Here is a 20,781-nt window from a genome sequence, read left to right on the forward strand (position 1 = left end):
GGTTCTTTTTGAGCAAACATAGTATTTGAGGAATACTATGAGGAAAGTCTGGACTTCTTCCCTAAAAGCAAAAAGTGTAGTCTGAGAGCTTGAGACTAGCATAACAGAAGGCCCTCTCCTGAATGCATCACAAATGGACTTGAGAAAGTAAGAACATATATAAAAGGGACCTCTGGCTGACTTTAACGTCCAGGCCAGTTCATCTCGAGATAGGTGGTCCCTTATGTCAAATCACTAGGCCCCAGGCTGTTTAGGCTGGTAACATTAAAAAACAAACACTCCCCCCCCCCCCAAAAAAAAAGTGTCTAGAAAACAATTGACAACCAGTGCAATTTTTTCAGCAATGGAATAATATCCTCAGTATCATTCACCATTTGGCATCTTCAGTTGGTTTTGCACCAACTAACATTTCTGAACATTGCTTAAGAATTGTAGAATTCTTGCAGTAGTCAAGTCAGATGGAACTACAACTTCAATTCGTCAATTCTCGTTTTACCAATATCACCTCTGTCTTGTCTGGATTTAATCTGAGCCTGTTCATTCCCATCACTGCTTTATTTGTTGACTGATTTGTTTGTGTGTTAGATTTATATTCGGTCTTTCTTTTGTTCAGGAGCTCAAGAAGTGTACATAACACTCTCAACTCTTATTTTCCCATACAGCTGTATGCCTGTGAGGTAGGTTTAGCTGAGAGTGACTATCCCAAAGTTATCCTGTGAGCATCCCTGGGTGAGGGTGGACTAGAACCTGGATCTTCCCACTGCTATTCCAACACATGAATTCCTACACTGCTCTGGCATCAGTCAAAGTAATCAGCTGCTGTTTTCCTGGAGTCAGAGTCAAAGCGTACTGATGGTGCCTACTCCAAGGCTCCCAATGACTGCTCCCATTCTAAAGCTGGCTGCCCTACAACAGTAGAAATAATTCACTATCTTATTGTAGCCTACTTCTATTACCTCTTGAGGCTAAGTGCCTTCTTTGTCAGGTACACAATATGAAGACTAGATGTACAGGAAGTGAAAGCACTGAGGACTCAAATATTGTTTCCTTTTTATACTTGTTTTGTCCAAATCGGGGCAGGGGGGAGACATTTGTATGAGTGAACATTTGAGGCTCGTCAAAGTGTGTGTGAGTGTGTTGAAAGAGAAACATGCATAATGCATACATTTCTATAATGATGTGTATAAGGAAAATGTGAATATGTAAAACTAGATTGGTTACAGCCTGTTTATTTTAATCTTTTAAAAAGTCATCCTTTGCTTTCTCTAGTCTGGGGTGGGCAATTACTTTTTTGTTGGGTCTGTCAATCCCTTAAGGTTAGTATATTGGGATCCCAAGATAAGCAAGACTAAAATAAAATGAGAAGAAGCCAGAAATGGATATGGACACTCTTTTTCTGTTTGACACTCTCTTTTTTCTCTCTCTAACCCTTCTCTCTCTCTCATTCCCCCTCTTTCTGATGCCCTGCTAAGTGAACAGAGGACTGAAAATCCTTAATTTTCTCTGATAAACTTATGGAAAGTGATCATTAAATCAGAACCACACAATAAGGAAAGCCAAGTTAAAATGTATTAAAATTAATGTTCCATGAATAATTCCAATGAAAAAATCTCTAGTGTTCTGAGATTATTATTAGAACACATGGAAAGTGTCTAAAAAATTAGAAGGCTCCCCAAGCAATAGCCCTATGAAAAATGGAAAACGGGGAAGATCAGCACAGAAAGAGTTTCTTGTTTGAAGAGGTCAGAAGAGAAGGAAAGCTGTAGCAGGGGGCAAAGGAATTAGCCAAGATGCTTCATAGATAAAATTGTCTGTCTCTCCATCTTGAGAAACTAGAAGCTAGAAGCCAATCACTGAGGCAATTGTTTGGAGTCTAATTATTTTGGCTGAAGCAAAGACACACATGCATATGTACAGATGCCATTACTCCTGGCAACTTGCCAAAATATTTCGGTAATCTGGTTGCTGCTTATGAATTGGATCAAACAGTTTCTCTCAAAATTGACACCATCTTGATTAACTGCTGGAACAATATAAGTAATAATTGCTTTATCCTCTGTCCTCCCTTAATTGTTCCCTCTTATCCATCATTCCTTTCCAATAAGCAAAAGCCATAAATTGGTCCACCAAATTTTCTCTTCTGGGCAAAAAGCCCCCAATGGCCTTCTTAATCTCCATTGATATGACTTATACCCATTCATTGGAGCTTTAAACCTTCAGCTTTAAAAAACAAGCAAACATCAGAAGTATAGCAAAATACTAACGTTATTTCGTTGGACTGCTATTTAACATAGCAAAAAACCCTGTAATTTACAAAATTACAAAATTTAAATACAGTTTAAAATCCAAATACTTCTTTGTCAAGAAAGGCTATGGTAGGACATTAAATTTTAACATAGCTCAGTGAGAAAACTCGTTAAGAAAACTTGTGCAAACTAAATGTATTTAACCTAAAACAATTTAAAATCTTTTCCTAATCTTTTCTACTCATTTCTTTTAATTAAATGTAATTCTGTGTAGGTGTGCACTGTTCTATAACCAGACTAGGATAGTGCAGAGTTAAGTTTTCTTTTCTTTTTTCACCTTGAATTGCTCATTTCAATTGGAAATTTGTCCAGGTGTTGTGTTATCTTTCAACAAAATAACTAGTTTCCATGATCTCTTGCAGCTACAAAGGAATTAATAATTGTATCAGCTTTATAGCAGTGATTTATGCTCCAAGAGGCCCTTCACCAACCTACTTATAGTTCAGTCAACACCTTTAAACTGGGGAAACAGCAGAACACATGGATTACTAAAGCAAGAGTTCAGTAAGCCTTCTTCACAGCATCCTGGCCCCAGAATATGTGTCCAGAATACTCTGAAAGGACAGGTAACCTTTTTTGGTGGCCTGAACAAGATTTCTTGCAAGAGTTTTTGAAATTAGATCAAGGACCATGCATGACATTAGGGCAGGGTTTCTCAACCTTAGCAACTTTAAGATGTGTGGACTTCAACTCCCAGAATTCCCCAGCCAACCTTGCTGGCTGAGGAATTCTGGGAGTTGAAGTCCACACATCTTAAAGATGCTAAGGCTGAGAACCCTGCCCTAATGTCATTCATGGGTGGCCAACTTCTAGCCTCTTTTACTCATTAGTTAATTTGTATTTTTTGGCAAGAGTGATAGGTATATAGTTGATGTGACACTGATGCACACAGGATACATGAGTTTCTAAAATGCTGCTGCAGGTTCATTTGTCCTGTTCCCAGCTTGTATAAGGAAGGATCTCCTGTTTGTATCATTACACAAGATGTTGCAACACCTTTTTCAGGAACAAGATTATTCTTAGAAGATAATAACTCTGTTCAGAACCGGTCCTTTGCTTTAACCTATGATTATCCTTGTAAATCTAGCTCTGATTATTAATTAGTTGTACACATTTCTTTCTCTTTCAGGTGGTTTTTTGGGGCTATTAAACGAGCAGATGCTGAGAAACAACTGCTTTACCCTGAGAATGAGACGGGAGCCTTCCTAATCAGAGAGAGTGAAAGTCAAAAGGGTGAATTTTCCCTTTCAGGTACCCTCTACTATTTCTTTTCCATTGTCATAGGAAATTTATTAAATTAAATTTAAATTTCCTTAGGTTGGTTTAGAGAAATTGGCAACTCTTGTTGATTACTGCATGCATTTTTTATCTGTTGAGTGGGTCATTTTTTAGAAATACACATGCATACACATGTGAATGTCTGTGAATGAGTTCTTTTGAGAAGCAGTAGAAGGCTTTGTCATTTCTTAACCCTTTAGTGGAGGGAATGTGTTTTGGTTTCTTTTAGAGAAGTGGAGGACTTATTGTAAGTCTTAACTCATGAGCTTTGTGATTCTGCTTTGAATCATTTGGGACAGGAAAGCCAGATCATAGAAAACTTAGTTTATGGCCTCCCACTTATTCCAATCCCTTCTGCTTTCCTTTCCTCAAGGGTACCAGATCTTGGTTGCCAAAATCCAGACAACCATTATATGGCAGCAGAAGCTTCAGGGTTTTGTTTAGTCCTTTGCTGTCATCTAATGGTCACCCATAAGATTGCAGCCCAGATATCGTAGCCCTGCTTTCTTGATGGAAACATTCCCATTCCAGCAAGCGGCTTCCCTTTTGACACTCCTGTGAGTGAAGCTTTATAAGCTGACTCCTCTCGTGAACTGTTTAATCTACTTCTTATTGTTGCTGCATGTTTAGGCTGAGAATCTATGAAGAAGGCAGTGGTAAACTATTTCCATAATGTGGTCAAGAAAACAGCAGAGATGTGTCCATATGTGTCCACCAGGAATCAATTTTGACTCAAGACTTTAATTTAGTCTTTTAATAAATAAATAAATAATCCAATAAAAATGCAAAAAAATAAGCAAGGGGTACATTTTTACTGGCAAGATTGATGCTTTTCTATAATATCAGCCTTATCATAAAATAGTAACAATGGCTGCTTTGAATTTACTCTGAATATAATCAGATTTGCCTAAAATGTTTATCTCTACAGTTTTTCCCCCAATTTATAGTGTGTAGGGATCATGAATAAAAACACCCTGAGTTTGTACGTTGCATATACTTTCTAGTTGGTAGGATGCAGGCCACATATGTTGGCTTGCAAGTCAGCCTCTGGATCTTAGTCTGCATAGAATATCTTGCACGGAGTTGCTAAGATGCTGAACAAGAGAGGTGACAAGTTTAAAGAACAAAATAGAATATAGTAAGAGGTGTGAGGGTATAATGGAAATAAGGATGGTTTCCAAGGTTAGGAAGATATTGAGAGGGTGGTGTCTTCAAGTCAGTCTTGACTTCTGGCAACAGTCTAGTCAAGTCCCTGCAGTTTTCTTGGCAAGATTTTGGAAGTGGTTTGCCCTTGCCTTTTTCCTAGGACTGAGAGAGAGTGACTGGCCCAAGGCCATACAGCTGGCTTTGTGCCTAAGGAGGGACTAGAACTCATGGTCTCCTGGTTTCTAGCCTGGTGCCTTAATCACTACATCAGACTGGCTCTTTAGGAAGATATGGAGAGAAGTCATGTATGGTAAAAACTCAGCTTATGTATATATCCTTTTGTTTTCTGATGTCATGCCTTTCATTTCTTTGGCTTACTATTTCTTACACCTTTTCTGTGCTTTGTACATTGCTTACCCTGGAAGGTAATAGCATGATATGTATGTAAGTATGTAATAAAAGACACCTATAATTGATCTTTCAATGCTTTTCACTAAACCTACTTCATTGAGGTAGAATGCACATTTACAACTTGGAAGAAACCTAAAACTAACAGCTTTGTATGACATGCACCCTCTTGTGGCAGTTGATGGTAGCTGCATGTTCAATACATGTTTTCCTGATAAAATACATCAGTTTAAAGCAAGCAGAATTAAGAATTCCATTAATGTAGAATTACTGTTAATAAAATCCTGCATATATTAAATGTACAATTCACACATCCTATCTGGGTTTAAAATAGGGCTGCTGTTCTCCATACTGGTCAAAGAAAATTGGAAAGATGATGTGCAGTAATTGATACATTTATATTCATATCTGTGAATAATATCATATCTGAATGAAATTATTTATACACAGACACACACTACTCCCCTCTTTCTTTTTCCATGTTGTTTGCCTAAATGAGAGAAAAAGCAATAGAATGTATATAAACCAGAAATATTCAAGCACAACATGATACCACATCTGGCTAGTTTCTTTTCAAAATTTTGAGAAGGCCAAGGAACAGGGCAGTTATGCAGTCAGTGATAACTTTATTTGGTCAATGACCAACTTGAAACAAGGTATAAGAAGACCCATAGAAGAATAACGTACTTAAAGATAAATAGAATAACTCAGCATTGTGCTCTAGAGGGAACAGAATTTTAATAATTTCACTGACTTTTGGGTGGATTTTTAAAAAAAAATACATTTCCACTTATTTATTTTATTTAGTTTTAGTTATTACATGTATACCTGGCCTTTCTGAGTATCTAAGCACTCAAGTTGGCTACTTAGGTTTAGAGCAAAAAAGCTATTAAATTGCAATGTAATGCTACCAAACTTCTGAAAAAAAGCATTATATGACTGAATGTCAAAGGCACAATTTTGGGAGTGCTCTAGTGGCCAAACAGTAGAGCCTAGAGAGTCTGCATGGCCCACAGACTGTAGGTGATCCATGTCTGCTGCATAGAGTCCAGGAATGATCGTACAGAGAATCACTGAGGGATTCAGTTCATATAAGCTGTTGTGGAAGAGGACTGCATGACTGCCTTCTCTGATTTCTTTGTAAGCATTAGAAAAGCAAGACATGGTATTTTTGTTTCCTTTTATTTTCCTAGTTCGGGATGGAACAACCGCGAAGCACTACCGAATCAAACGAATGGAAAATGGTGGTTTTTTTGTGACTCGGAGGACACCATTTCACACGTTGAATGCCTTTGTCAAGCACTACAGTACATCTAGCGATGGGCTGTGTGTAAGGCTTGGGAGGCCTTGCATAAAGGTACAGCTATGTCTGAGAGTTTCTCACCCCCTCCCCAAATATAGAGATCAGTATTTGATTATTGAGTTATTAAAGGTATGACTTCCCTACATGCTGTGATGATTGCTCTAGGAAATGCACTTAACTGTACCATTTCATTCCTGGAGTTGGCATTTCAACATCATATCATTTGGGGCAAATAAATGTGCAATTGAAGGGGGAAAGACGCATGTCACTGGGTGATTTATGAAGTCATAATATAAACTTATATTGAGATGAAATAACTAAGCTCATAACTCTTCCTGTCTCTAAGTAGTGCCTAAAAACAGAAACCACAGATCCAATCAGGGCTGTACGGGTAGTGCTTAGATACCCTATAAAACTTGCTGGTTTTCCCCTGCCCCCATCTAGGGATATTTTAATCTTTGAGATATTAAAAGAAACACTTGAATAAAATCATCTATTATTTGAATCTCTGAAGCTTTTCCTACATTGTAGGTCATTTCAAAAGCAATAGCATCAGGATATGAATGTGTGCACATTTACTGTTTTGATTCACTGAAGTGTGATGTTGTTATGAAATGTAGACTGTATGAAGACTAACTCCTTGTAATTTGCAGAGTTGTACAATGGATAAGCAAATCTGTTTTGTTTTCTACAACCTGTTTTTGAATCCATTTTTAATATATATATTGGTCAAAACAAATCTACCCTTTTATATACATTTCTCCTAAGATGTACATTTTAATACAGATTGTCTTATAATGCTCAGAGCTTAACAATTGGATGTAGATATAGATTAGATTGGTTTACATTAAAATATAAATCTCATTAATTTCTTTCCAAGTTGAGCGGGGTTGTATCCAAATCAAACCCAGTCCTCACACAGTGCAGGATGTTCAAAGCCCAAGATTTCCAGAAGATTCTTGCCATGCCTCCTCCACTTTTGTTTATCAAATTAATTAAATAAGCTGTATTTTGATCTATTTCTAATTGTCCAGAGAACAATTAGAGAATTAATGTTTAATTAATTAAACTAATGTTTTAGTTTAATTAAAGGTATTAGTTAAACTAATGTTTTCTGGACATCTTCTTCCTGAAATCCTCCAGAGATGGGAAACCCACAACCTATGTTGGTAGATGGGTCCGCTGTTGTATAGATTTATGATCAGTAAGTTTTTCCTTATGTTTAAATGAAATCTAGGTAGCTGCAATTTTTACCCATTATTTCCAGTCCTTGCTTCTCTGGCAATGGAAAATAGCTCTTGACCCGCTTTCCTATACGGCCTTTTATATACCTGAACACTTAAATTTGTCTCCCTTTCTCCAGGCTGAATATCCCAAGTTCCTTCAACCTTTCCTCATAGGGCATGTCTTGAAGTTCCTGTATCACCTTTGTTGTCCCCCCTCATCCTATTCTCATTTGTCAATATTCTTTTGGAGGTATGGTACTCAGAACCATATACTGTACTCTGTGATCTCACCAGTGCAGAATTTCATGTGTCTTTGATGCAGTGCTTCTTGAAGCAGCCCAGAGCTGTGTTTTAGAACTATCTCACACTATTGACAGCTTGTTGTTAGTGACCACACTCACATCTTCTCTGATGTACTGCTTCCAAGCCATGAATTCCCCATCTTGTATGTGTGCTCTATTATTTTTTCTCCCTGAATATAATACCTTGTATTTCTCCCCACTGAAGGACATCTATGATTCTATGAATAAAACAGCCTATGATAAAAGTAAGGTGAAGCCAGCAACAAGGAACACATAATAAAAACAGTAGCCTGGAAAAATAAAGCACAAAAAAAGAACTGTCATCTAACTACCATAATGTAGGTACCAAGCAAACCTATTTGAGGAGGATATTCCACAGAAGTGACATAGCACTGCTTGCTTTCTTCAGCAGGGCCACATGAATGATAAGAAAGCTAAAAATTGAAAGAGGGATTCCTTTAGACAGTCTGGCCTCGAAAGGTAACATGCTGCAAACCATTTAGGGCTTTAAAGTTTACAACCAGTGTTCTGAATTGATCCAAGAAATAGATTAGTGGAAGTGGCACACTTTAATTCCATTGAGTGGACCCTGGCAACAGGATAAGTTAAGATTTCAAACCATTTTCAGTGCATAATATGCTTTGTAATAAGCACATTGCAATAAGCAAAGCAGGCAACGATCAAAGTAGAAGAGGTTATCAGAGGACTACTTATGTCTCAGGAATATCATGATCAGTGTAAGTGATGAAAAGTGACCTGAATATCAGAGGCTGCCTGCACCTCTAGTAAATGATAAATCCAAGAACATCTCCATGCAGTGCAGATGGTGATTGAAAGAGAGTGCAATCTGTTTTATAATGCTGAGTTCTATTCTTGATTGGATGGACAATTACTGACATCCAATCTTAGTATGGTAAGACTGATTCAATTTTAACTGTCTCACTTTTGTTAGATTAAAAAAAAAAGTTGGACTTTGTCCCCACTTGCACCTAAACATGTCACAAACATGCCCTGAACATATCTTTTTTTTGCTGTGTCCCCATGACATTGCCTTCATCTCATCCTCAGCCCATGAGACAAGCTTAAAGTCATCCTTATTTATTTATTTATTTATTTATTAAATTTATATCACCTCCCATCTCCCCCAATGGGGGACTCTGGGCGGTTTACAATAAATAGCACTAAAAACATAACCACGTAAAAGTTACCATTAAAATATACATAAAAACAAATGTAAAATCCAAGTGGAGATGGAACACAATCACTAAGAGGTGCTATGGCGCCAGCCATCCCCAGGTGGAACTATCACTCTCCCCCTCCCAAGCAAGGCGGCAGAACCGGGTCTTCAGTTTCTTCCGGAAGTCCGGGAGCAAGGAAACCTGTCTCAACTCCGGGGGCGAGATGTTCCAAAGGGTGGGCGTCACTGTAGAGAAGGCTCGCCTCCTGGACCCTGCTAGATGAAATTCCTTTGCTGATGGGGTCCATACCATGCCCTCACTGCCTGATGTTATGGGGACGAGATGGTCCCTCAGGTACCCTGGTCCCATGCCATGTACGGCTTTAAAGGTGATAACCAACACCTTGAATTGGACCCAGAAGCAAACTGGCACCCGAGGCAGCTCGCGTAACAGTGGTGTCACATGGGCTGATTTTACAGCCCCAATAACTGTCCACGCAGCCGCATTCTGGACCAGCTGAAGCTTCCGAATACTTTTCAAGGGTAGCCCCATGTAGAGCGCATTGTAGTAGTCTATATGGGAGATGACAAGGGCATGAGTGACTGTTTGGAGGGCATCTTGGTCCAGGAATGGGCGTAGCTGGCGCACCACCCGAAGATGTGCAAAGGCCCTCCTGGCCGCGACTGCTACCTGCGCATCGAGCAGGAGTCGCGAGTCCAGGAGGACCCCCAGGTTCTGCACTGGTTCCGAATGGGGCAGCGCAACCCCATCCAGAACCAAAGATGACAGCTTCCTGGAACCTGAGGAGCCATCAATCCACAGCCACTCTGTCTTACCAGGGTTCAGTTGAAGCCTGTTGTTCCCCATTCAGGCCCCCACAGCCCCCAGGCACTTGGAAAGGGTGGAGACTGCATCACTTACTTCACCCGGGATGGAGATATATAACTGGGTATCATCAGCATATTGATGATACCTCATCCCATGGTGACGGATGATCTCACCCAACGGTTTCATGTAGATGTTAAATAGGAGAGGAGAGAGTACCGAACCCTGCGGCACCCCACAATGGAGGGGTCGAGGGCCGGATCTCTCCTCTCCTATCACCACCGATTGGGAATGGCCCTGGAGGAAGGAGGTGAACCAGTGCAAAACTACACCGCCCACCCCCAACCCCCTGAGCCACCCCAGAAGGATACCATGGTCGATGGTATCGAAAGCCACTGAGAGGTCCAAGAGACCCAGGACGGATGCACTCCCTCCATCCCGCTCCCACCAGAGATCATCCATAAGTGTGACCGATGCAGTCTCCATCCCATATCCTGGCCTGAAACCTGACTGAAAGGGGTCCAGATAATCCGTTTCCTCCAAAATTCTCTGGAGCTGCAATGCAACCACTTTCTCAACCACCTTCCCAAAAAGGGAAGGTGGGAGACAGGGCAAAAATTGCCCAGTATAGTAGGGTCCAAGGATGGCTTCTTGAGGAGGGGTACACCAGCACCTCCTTAAAGGTAGCCAGAAACACCCCCTCCCTCAAGGATGCATTAACCATCACCTGGACCCAACCACAAGTCACTTCCCGGGCTGATTTTATAGCCAGGAAGGGCATGGGTCAAGCTGACATGTGGTTGCATTCACAGTCTGGAGAATCCTGTCCACTTCCTCAGGCCCAACAGGATCAAACTGTTCCCAGATAACAGGGTAAGTACATTTCCCTGGCATCTCCCCAGACTCTGCTTCATGCTTAGAGTCCAACTTACAATGGATCTGAGTGATTTTATCCTGCAGATGCTGTGAAAACTCTTCCGAATGGCCTTGTAGGTGGGTCCCTGGATCTACCTGACCCAGAAGAGATTGAGCGATCTTGAACAGGGCCGTCGGACGGCATTCTGCGGATGCAATAAGAGTGGAGAAATATTCACGTTTCGCTGCTCTTACCGCCACAAGGTAGGCCTTAATAGTGGCTCTAGCTTGTGTTCGGTCAGATTCAGTCTTCGTCTTCCTCCAGTGACGCTCCAGATGTCTCTTAACCCTCTTCAAAACCCTCAACTCCTCCGTAAACCACGGGGAGTGATGGGTCAAACGAGGCAAGAGAGGTCGCACAGGCGTGATCCTGTCCAAGGCCCCGGCCCTATTCCAGGCCGTGGCTAGGACCTCTGCTGGACCGTGCAGCAGGCCCTCGGGAATAACCCCCAGCTCCCTCTGAAACCCTACTGGGTCCATCAGTCACCAGGGGCGGACCAATCGAATGGGTCCAGCCTCCCTGCGGAGGGGGGTGGCATAAGAGAATCTCAGGGCCACCAGGGTATGGTCTGACCATGACAATGGGGACAGATCTAACTCTCCCCTCAGATCACATTGCCACTGCTCCAACAAGAAAACTAAGTCCGTGGTGTGACCACTGTCTCAAGTTGGGTCCCGGATAATCTGGGACAGACCCATGGCTGCCATGGTAGCCATGAACTCCTGGGCCATCTCCAAGGCACGTCTCAGGGATGGCAGATTGAAGTCCCCCAGAACCATAAGCCTGGGGAACTCCACTGCCAACCCCGAGATGGCCTCCAGCAGCTCGGGCAGGGAGGTTGTTACACAGCAGGGAGGCTGGTACAGCAGCAACACCCCCAACTGTTCTCGGGATCCCAGCTTGAAAAACAGGATCTCACAACCGGCCACTTGCGGAGCAGGGCCCCTGAAGGCCACTAGATATTCTCTGATGACAACTGCCACCCCTCCTCCCCTGCCCTGGTGTCTTGGCTGGTGCCACACTTGAAACCCAGCTGGGCACATCTCGGAGAGGGCTATACCCCCTTCCGAGCCCAGCCAGGTCTCGGTGATACACGCCAGGTCTGCCCCCTCCTCTGTGATGAAATCACATATGAGGGGGGCCTTGTTCACTGACCTGGTGTTAAGGAGCAGCAGCAGAAGACCAGGGCTTATCTTATCTTACCAACATTAAAGCAGTGTTTCTTCCTTTATTTTGACAGCATCATGGGGTAGCCTTAAGGTATATAAAATCTATTAGGCTTAATTACCTATTACTTTGGAGAAAAGTTGGGTTTCTGGCAGTGATAGGAAACAGAGGCAATAGAGCTAGAGTTTGCTATTGTCTGTCTGTTGGTAACAGCTTAGCACACATCCAGAGATAAAATTTTCCAGTGTTTATCTGTGGGTAAATCTTCAGATCCTCTTAGCAGCCTCTTCTTGTTCAAGCTAAACATGTCCAGTTCCTTCAGTCTTTCCACATAAAACATCTTTTCCATAATGCTGGCCACTTTTGTTGCCATTCTCTGAATCTGATACATTTGTCTTCATTCTTTCTGAAAATGCAAAAGTACAACTTCTAATATCATTGGGGTGTGTCTAATAAAGTTGTAGCACATAATGGTACTGAGGTTATGTATGGAGGTATAGGGTAAGGGTTCTTTATATAGAAAACAGTCTGGAAAGTTTGTTTTCATAGCTTGTACAACTTTTAGGTAGTCTTCAGAAAGGAGGACAATCAGCTGAGAAATATCAAGGATTTTATCAAGTGATTAACTGTTTGATTATGTGCCATCAGGTCATTTTTGACTCCTAGCGACCACATAGATAGATTTGCTCCATGATTTATTTAGTAGAATTAATTAATTAATTCAGACTTTGTACTCTGTGGATTGGTGACAGGTCTGATTCTTCCAGAGATCATTGATTTCTACACCAAGTATTGATTATTTATCTTGACCAAGTTCTTCTCTCGCTTCAAAGGAAATAGCAATTGCACTGTTCTCACACATGCTTAAGGCTTAATATGAAAAATCTTTAGGCAGCGCAGGAGTCTTGGTACCTCTCCACACCAGTGTCAATGCCAGTGGGTGAAGGAGGCCCTGAAAGGACTCCAGAAGCTCAAGGAGTGATGCAACCATGGTGCCTATGTTGTCATGGTAACAGAAGAACCCAATATAATCTTCTGCAATAAACAGTGAATATTCATCTCTCATTCCTTCTCCTGTCAGTCCCATATTGCAAAGGGAGGCAACTAAGGTGCCAGTGATGCCTCTGGATGAACTTTATCACCATCTTGTCCCTTTTGAAGCCATTTAGTAGCCTGCTAGAACCATAGAATGGAACAGAGCTTAACACAGTGGAGAAGCTGCGCACAGAAAAAGAATATTATCTTAAATTAGTTTGAGCATGTCAGAGAAACACAGGTTATTGATCTTACACACTCTGTCCTCCGAAGCATAAAGAATCACACACTTAGATAGGGTAGGTTCAAAGTAAAGCAAAAGAATATATTACTCATTTTATTCTTGGTCCAGTTACATTTCTGTTCACAAAGGATGAAATCTGTTCTTCTTTTTCCCTAATTTAATGAACTCTCAGCCCTATAGCTGACAAGAGCTGCATGGAAGAGAGGGGGAAAGAGTTTCTTTTCTTAGGCTGACCGCATGGTGCCCAAGATGGAGAGAGAAGCAAAACAGGCTTCTTCTCTGATGGTGAAGGAGGAAGAGAGAAAGAGGAAGTGGAAGTAGCAACAAACAGCTTCCTCCAACAAGCATGGAGAGTTGCATCCTGGGAACAAACTCAATTTACATGCTAATTGAGGCATGCTGATTTGTTAACATTTCCAACACCTTTTACCAAATTTTATAGAAGATCCAGACACGATCATCTATCTGGAACCATCTCAGTTTCTCCACCATTTCCATTTTCTTTTCTTGATAGGAAAACAATCCTGCCATGGAAAGAAATATGGAACATCTGACCAGTAAGGCTGGGGGTGTTAGGAGCCATCTGTCTGAAAGCACCCCAACAAGCATGGCTCATCCTAGATATTTCTGAATCTGAAGCAAGTCATGGAAATAATGTTTTCTGGCTTTGACGTGGAACACATTTAAAATAAAAATCATAAAACAATAGGAAAATAGCGTTCCCTGCTGGAAGCTACTGCTCAAAGCAACTGTTTCATGCTGCTTTAGTAAGATGGGACTTTCAGCAAGGCGCCATGCTGTCTTTACAGTAGGAAGTATTTGGTGAGCATTGTAAGAAGTGACCTCTTGTTAAAAGTATTGTTCTATTTGCTGCCCAAAGCTTTTTGTTTAGAGGACTGACTGTTAAAGAAAAACTGCAAAAATTGCCATCTTGGCATTCTTTGGCAAGGCAAAAAATGGATGTTTATGTATGTTGTTGTTTTATTTCTATCCAGACAGAAGTCCCAGCCCCATATGATTTATCATATCAAACTGCAGATCAGTGGGAGATAGATCGAAATTCTCTGCAACTTTTGAAAAGACTGGGTTCCGGGCAATTTGGTGAGGTCTGGGAAGGATTATGGAATAATAATACACCAGTGGCAGTTAAAACATTAAAACCAGGTATGTTGAACACTTCTCTAATCTTCCTAGAGCTCTTCCATGTATGATCCTGTGCTGTGATGTTTAAAGTTGATAAAATAAATTCCATTGTTTTCCTACTATTTTTTTAAAAAAAACTTTGTCAGTTCTTCACTAGCTTTCTTTCTAGTCATATGCTTTATTTTCACTTGACATAATTCGCTTGACATAATTGACAATGGGCCAGTGAAAATCCTCCTCACCTTCATGCCTTTTGCTGTTCTGTTTCATAGCATAGTTCTCATCTGTGGTGCTTTCCAGGGAGAGCGGACTCAGACATGGTTATGAGTGTGCAAATTGCATGCTTAAATGATTACTGCAACTGGAACTGCCTTTGAAGATAATTGAGATACTTAATTGGTGCAAAAGGCGGCCACTCAGTCCCTTGAACTAGATATATTGAATAGTGGTGGATCCATTATCTTGATTTTGGCTGTTGGTTGAGGTTATTTGAAGGACCACCACCGTTCTTATAAACCTGCCTATTTGGGAGGATAATACTCAGAGGCAAAGAGGGACCAGATTATTTGCAGGACCACCTCTCCTCAGTGGATTGTGCCTGACCTACCAGATCTGGAAGAGTGGGCATCCTCTGGCTGCCATCAAGAAAACAATGTCAATTGCCCCCCCCCCCCCAAAACATAGCTACTCTTATGGCACCTGCTGTGAATCAGAGCTAGGGCTGTGACTACATTGGAAGGAAGGGCTACAGACCATCAATCTAGGTCTTAAGATGGCTTAGGATGAGTGGAGGATGATGTCATCTGTTCCTGCACTCAAGAAATAGTGGCAACCTGTGCTGGTGATGGGGCAAGCAGTAAGTGTGAATTGCACATAGTCACTTCAGGTTGCTGAGTCAGAAGGTCATAAAAAAGCAGTAAATTGTTAATTAGTTAGTGTATATTAATATTACTACTTTTTCTTATTTAAAAGTAACTAATGTTACTTTTTCTTACTTGTAAGGAGACAGTTTTGTTTAATTTTATACCTCAGATGTCAAAACCTTGGGGATAAGGCATCTTGAGGGGTGGGGCAGAGCAGGGAGAAGGTAGGCCATATGCTCTTCTGCCTTATGTCCTATGCAGTCAAATGAGTCCTGATTATTAGAAAAAAGTGTATAATATAAAATCCCAGCCAAAAGTCTTCCTACCTTAAGTGAAATTGCAAATTTTGCTTGTCATCTTTAGATTACATATTTCTCCTTGATAAGGAAATGATGCAAAATGCACAGGAGAAGACTTACAGACAGCAAGGACTATACAACAGCTGTATAGAACAGCTGGGATTTATTTATTTATTTGTTCATTCATCCAGTTTATATGGCTGCCCATTTATCCAAGAAACTCAGGGTGGTGAACAAAATAAAAAGGATTTCATTAAAAACAAAACCAGCAGCAGGTCACTGCCCTGTGTAGCCCTCCACTGTGCAACTAGATGAAAAGACTTCTATGTTCTCCAGCAGTTGGCAGCTGCCATTTTTAAAATTTATCTTATGGTTGATCCATTAAGTCAACTTTCATCACCCCATGTTTTCTACCCCCCTAGAAGCTCATTACTCCACTCAGCCCTTACACCTCCCAGTGGGCACTTTTTTAGTTTCTGCCCAGGCTGGCTGAAACATCCCCTCCTTGCTTTCCCACCCTCTGCTCATAGAACTGCAGGACTTCCCTTTTCTTCCCACCAACACCCCCCTGCCTTTAAGTTGCAATGGAGCTACAGTTTCAGGATATGCTCTTTTGCTTCTGTGAAGCTGAGCCCTCTGATCTTCCTTGCTATAAAGGTTCCATAGATTAACAGTGGAATATAGAAATGAAGGAATCTGTTCGCATTGCTTTAATCATTACAGCATCAAAACAACATTGGTACAATAAAAGGGTGGGTTTGCATTAGCATCAAAGGAAAGAATGTGGGAAAAGGGGTGTGAAGGCATCCCTGTAAGTAGACATCTGGGAAAGAAAAGGAAAATGGTGGGGACTAGGGAGGAGGGAACAATTTCTACAAGGAAACATTAAGTGTGGGAGTTTTGCCCATGCAAAGGCCAGCCTGTGAATCTTGCCTGCCCTGCACAGATGGGAAGGGCAAGAAGCAGGGAAACAGCCAATCAGGTCTTGCAGTGGCCACAGTCTGGACCAAGCATCAGCCGGCCACATTGCCAAGCCACTGCTGTCTGGACTGGAATGGTGCAAGTCAGCAGGAACCCATGGGAACAGGAGAATTGTCCTGTGTCAAAAGTAGGGCCAGGCCTGGAATGGCTGAGGAAGACAGTCGCCTTAAACTAGAGGAGCAGCATCTTATCTTTCCACAGAAATAGCAAGAGGGAAAAGAAGGAGTGCTTAGGGTGAGCTTTCCCATAACAGATTGTAAAACAAATCCAAATTTATTTCATCAGAATACTACCAGGGTCTTCAGTTCCTATTAATCCTAAACTCTCTTGGTAAGGCCAAATGGAATTTTGTTTCTAGATTTTTTTATCCTGCCTTTATTATTTTTATAAATAACTCAAGGTGGCAAACGTATCTAATACTCCTTCCTTCTCCTATTTTCCTCACAACAACCACCCTGTGAGGTGAGTTGGGCTGAGAAAGAGTGACTGGTCCAAGGTCACCCAGCCAGCTTTCATGCCTAAGGCGGGACTAGAACTCACCATCTCCTGGTTTCTAGCCTATTGCCTTAACCACTAGACCAAAGTGGCATGACGTTATTTTGAATCAAATAATGGTAGCACTGACACTATTGGCCATGGGATTTAGTCACAAATTATTTATACCAAAATGGAAGGCAAAAAACCAATATCCTTTAAAAAATTCAGTTGGATGTTGAGAAGATTTAACTAAAAATCTCTTGGCAGTGAGTTTGAGTGTGAGAGATACATTTGTTCAAACAATGGGTATCATGGATAGGTTTTGTTTTGTTTATTTTCTTAAAACCCTGATATTAATCAACAAAATTCTTGCTCTATTGTAGAGGTACAGTAAAATGGTTATTGTAGGATAGAGAAGAAGCTGAGCTATCCATTTAAAAAAGAGCATAGGGATAATTATTTTTAGGATTATTGAATGCTACACATTTAAGAAGTTTCACATGATAAATCCATTCTTTTCCGCCATTTTCTCCACTTGCTTAGAAACTGATCTTTGATCCTGCCAATGTTAAATTAAAAGAACAAATGATTAAAATGCAGCCTTTTCATCTAGAAAGACCTTCATTTAACCCCCCCCCCATGCACAATGCCTAATTAAACTGGCACCAATCTGCATAGAAACAAAGTGATCCCATGAAGCACTTTTAAGATCTTTGATTAATATATCAGAATTGGGGTAGTTTTTTTGAAAACCATGCCAGCTGCCTTTGCAAGTCTACTAACTCATTATGTTTTAACCATTTTACAGTTTTTTTTAATGCATTCTAATACTAGGTCTGACTTTGGATTTTCTTATTGCTGAGTATTTTCCTGATGCCCTTTAAAAAGGAAGGGAGGGATAGTATAGGAAAGAAGAGTAGAAGGAAACCTACAGTGAGATTTCAGTGATTATTTGGTAAGAACTCTTAATGAATAGATAGTTGAAGAAGGTTATAACCCTATTGTACCAAGCACAGCTTTAAAACTTAAATACGTTATCTGAAAGCAGAAGGGCATAAGGAGCCAATCTTAAAAAAAAAATCATATTACATTTGTTCATGCAATAATGCTTTAAGAGGACTACAAGGGAAATTGCACACATCTGTGAAGCCTAGTTTGGCTCTAATGCAGAAGAGAAAAAGTGGCCCTCTAAATCAACTTTAAGATGGGTGGACTTCTCAGAATTCCCCAGCCAGCATGAAAGTTGCCAAGGCTGAGAAACACTGCTCTGGATGTTGCTGGACCCAAATCTCTTCAGTTCTCGCCAGCAAGGCCAATGGTGAGGAGTGCTGGGATTGGAAGTTCACCAATATCTAGTGGGCCATATGGTCCCCATATCTTTTCTACGGTTCCAAATAAAATGTTTCTCATAAAATTGTCAATAGTCCTCTTCATGCACTTTAAAAGTGTGTGAGATCGGCACATGAGAAGAGTATGCAGTAAGTGAGTAAAGTTTCCATGGTAAATGGCCTGGAAAAAATTAGTGGCTAGAGAAGGCTTTCCACTAGAAATAGCCAAATGTATTTCTATTTGTATTTTTCAACCAATTTATCATTTTTGCCCCAACTGAACCTATAGGATAACTTTCCTCAGTTTGATGGCCCCAGAAATGTTAGACTCTCACAGTTCCCAGCCAATTGGAATCTAAAATCCAAGACATATGGATGCTCCAGATATGGAGACAGTGCTATAGAAAAATGATTTATTAAAGAAAAAGGAACACTTAAGGCATATTATTTGCAGAAGTGCAAATATTGGGAATACGTGTATGTTAGAAGACAGATCCCCCAAAATGCAAATAAATCTGCATGTGGATTTTGTTTTTGCCAAGTTTGCAATTGAGTCAAACAGAACTCAAAGTGAATAAAAGGAGAATTTGAGCAAAAATGAAATGGATCTTTTCACCAATTGATACTTTTGACTTATGGAATCACCTTCAGGCTGTGATGGTGATGCAAGGCAATGGAGTTATTCACATTTCTTCCCAACCCACTCATTCCCCACCCCCAGCCCCGCAAAAAAAAAAAAAGGAATGTCATCTTCTCTTAAATGAAAGTTACTGATGACACATAGGCAGAAGAAATTTCAATACAGCACTAATCTACTTGTCTAAATTCTTGTGAAATCTGATTTTTCCTGGCATGGACTTATTGCATTATAGGGGTAGCAGAACCTGTATTTCATTTAATGATACCAAAAGTGCAATATTTATTACAATAAGTAATAAAATAATTCCATTCCAAGATACAATGATCCACAACAATACTTCCTGAAGATGATGGGTGAGAGCTTTGCCATGGATTAAATCTGTGGCTAGAGGTTGGATTTGGACAGCTAAGATGTTGAAAATTACTGCACATTTTCTGATTGTGCTTCCATTTTGAGGATTCAGATGAATAGTGAAACCAATAACACCATGTGATTTCAGTTTTGGTCATAACCAGTAGTGTTTATGTGGGGGTCGAGGGAAGTTGGAGAACCAGAACTACAGTTGCTATTGTTGATGGACTTTTTTAGAATTAAATTTGGGGAAAGAAGCAATGTGCTTTCCTTTGCTATTTCAATTTCATAAATTACATATCTGAATTACGTAGCGAGGATTTCCATTGCTATCTATGCTGCTTAGCAAAGGGGCAGAAAATGTCCCTGGTTATTTCCACACGACTTTGGGCCGCACCAGAATAGCCCTTAATAACACACACTAATTTTCTTTAACTGCTGTTCTCATTTCAGGTTCAATGGATCCAAGGGACTTCCTCAGGGAGGCACAGATAATGAAGAATTTGAGACACCCTAAGCTTATACAGCTCTATGCTGTTTGCACTTTACAGGATCCAATTTATATTGTTACAGAGCTGATGAAACATGGGAGTCTGCTAGAATACCTCCAAAGTGAGTAGGAAACATTTCATTTAGATATGGTGTGGCAGTCTGCAGTAAAGGAAAGACACTGGTATTAAAAGTGGGGGAGGGAGGGGGAAGGAGAGATGAGCATATCAATTTAGTATGGTTGGATATGAAGCCAGTAATGACTGGCAGGGATTAACATCTGGGGGGGGGGGCAGTCCCAAACCACTTGCACTTTGAATGGCATGCTGGTGCTGTACTCTAAGAAGTGATGGGCCAGACAAAAGCTAAAGTAGATTTAATTTAGATTTAATCTTAACAAAATGAAATGAAATGAAATAGTTAATACAGTTGTTCCTTGTGTAGTTAGTATCTGCCCCTTCAGTCGCATTTAATATTCTAATTTAGTGGAAATTTGAGAATAGTGTGGGGAAGTTGCTCTCAAACCTTTGGGGGAGGTATGTGGTCCTGTACTCCCCTCTACTGGAGCCTTCATAGCTAATCAGAGACTTCACAAATTGCCCCCCCTCAAAAATAGAAGATAATTGTTATTTCTAAATAATAAAAGCCATCCTTCTTTGTGTATACATGTCACGGGAACATTACCATGAGTCCTGAAAAAGACACCTTTTCTTTTCTTTCTACTACATGGGTATACCATTAAGAAAGTATGAAAAATGATGTGTTGTTGTTTATTCATTTAGTTGCTTCCGACTCTTCGTGACTTCATGGACCAGCCCACGCCAGAGCTTCCTGTCGGTCGTCAACACCCCCAGCTCCCCCAGGGACGAGTCCGTC

At 40.7% G+C, this 20,781-nt stretch overlaps 1 protein-coding gene across 1 annotated transcript in view; it reads left to right on the forward strand.

Moving 5' to 3' along the window:
* FRK (fyn related Src family tyrosine kinase) overlaps positions 1-20,781 on the forward strand; it is a 59,259-nt gene that overhangs the window by 25,033 nt on the left and 13,445 nt on the right. The window contains exons 2-5 of the mRNA XM_063310892.1: positions 3,436-3,557; positions 6,332-6,495; positions 14,330-14,498; positions 19,870-20,028. Coding sequence (XP_063166962.1) covers positions 3,436-3,557; positions 6,332-6,495; positions 14,330-14,498; positions 19,870-20,028 — 614 coding nt within the window. The remainder of the gene's footprint in view (positions 1-3,435; positions 3,558-6,331; positions 6,496-14,329; positions 14,499-19,869; positions 20,029-20,781) is intronic.

The sequence above is a fragment of the Candoia aspera genome, chromosome 1 (assembly GCF_035149785.1).
Source record: "Candoia aspera isolate rCanAsp1 chromosome 1, rCanAsp1.hap2, whole genome shotgun sequence".
NCBI classification, from domain to species: Eukaryota; Metazoa; Chordata; class Lepidosauria; order Squamata; family Boidae; genus Candoia; species Candoia aspera.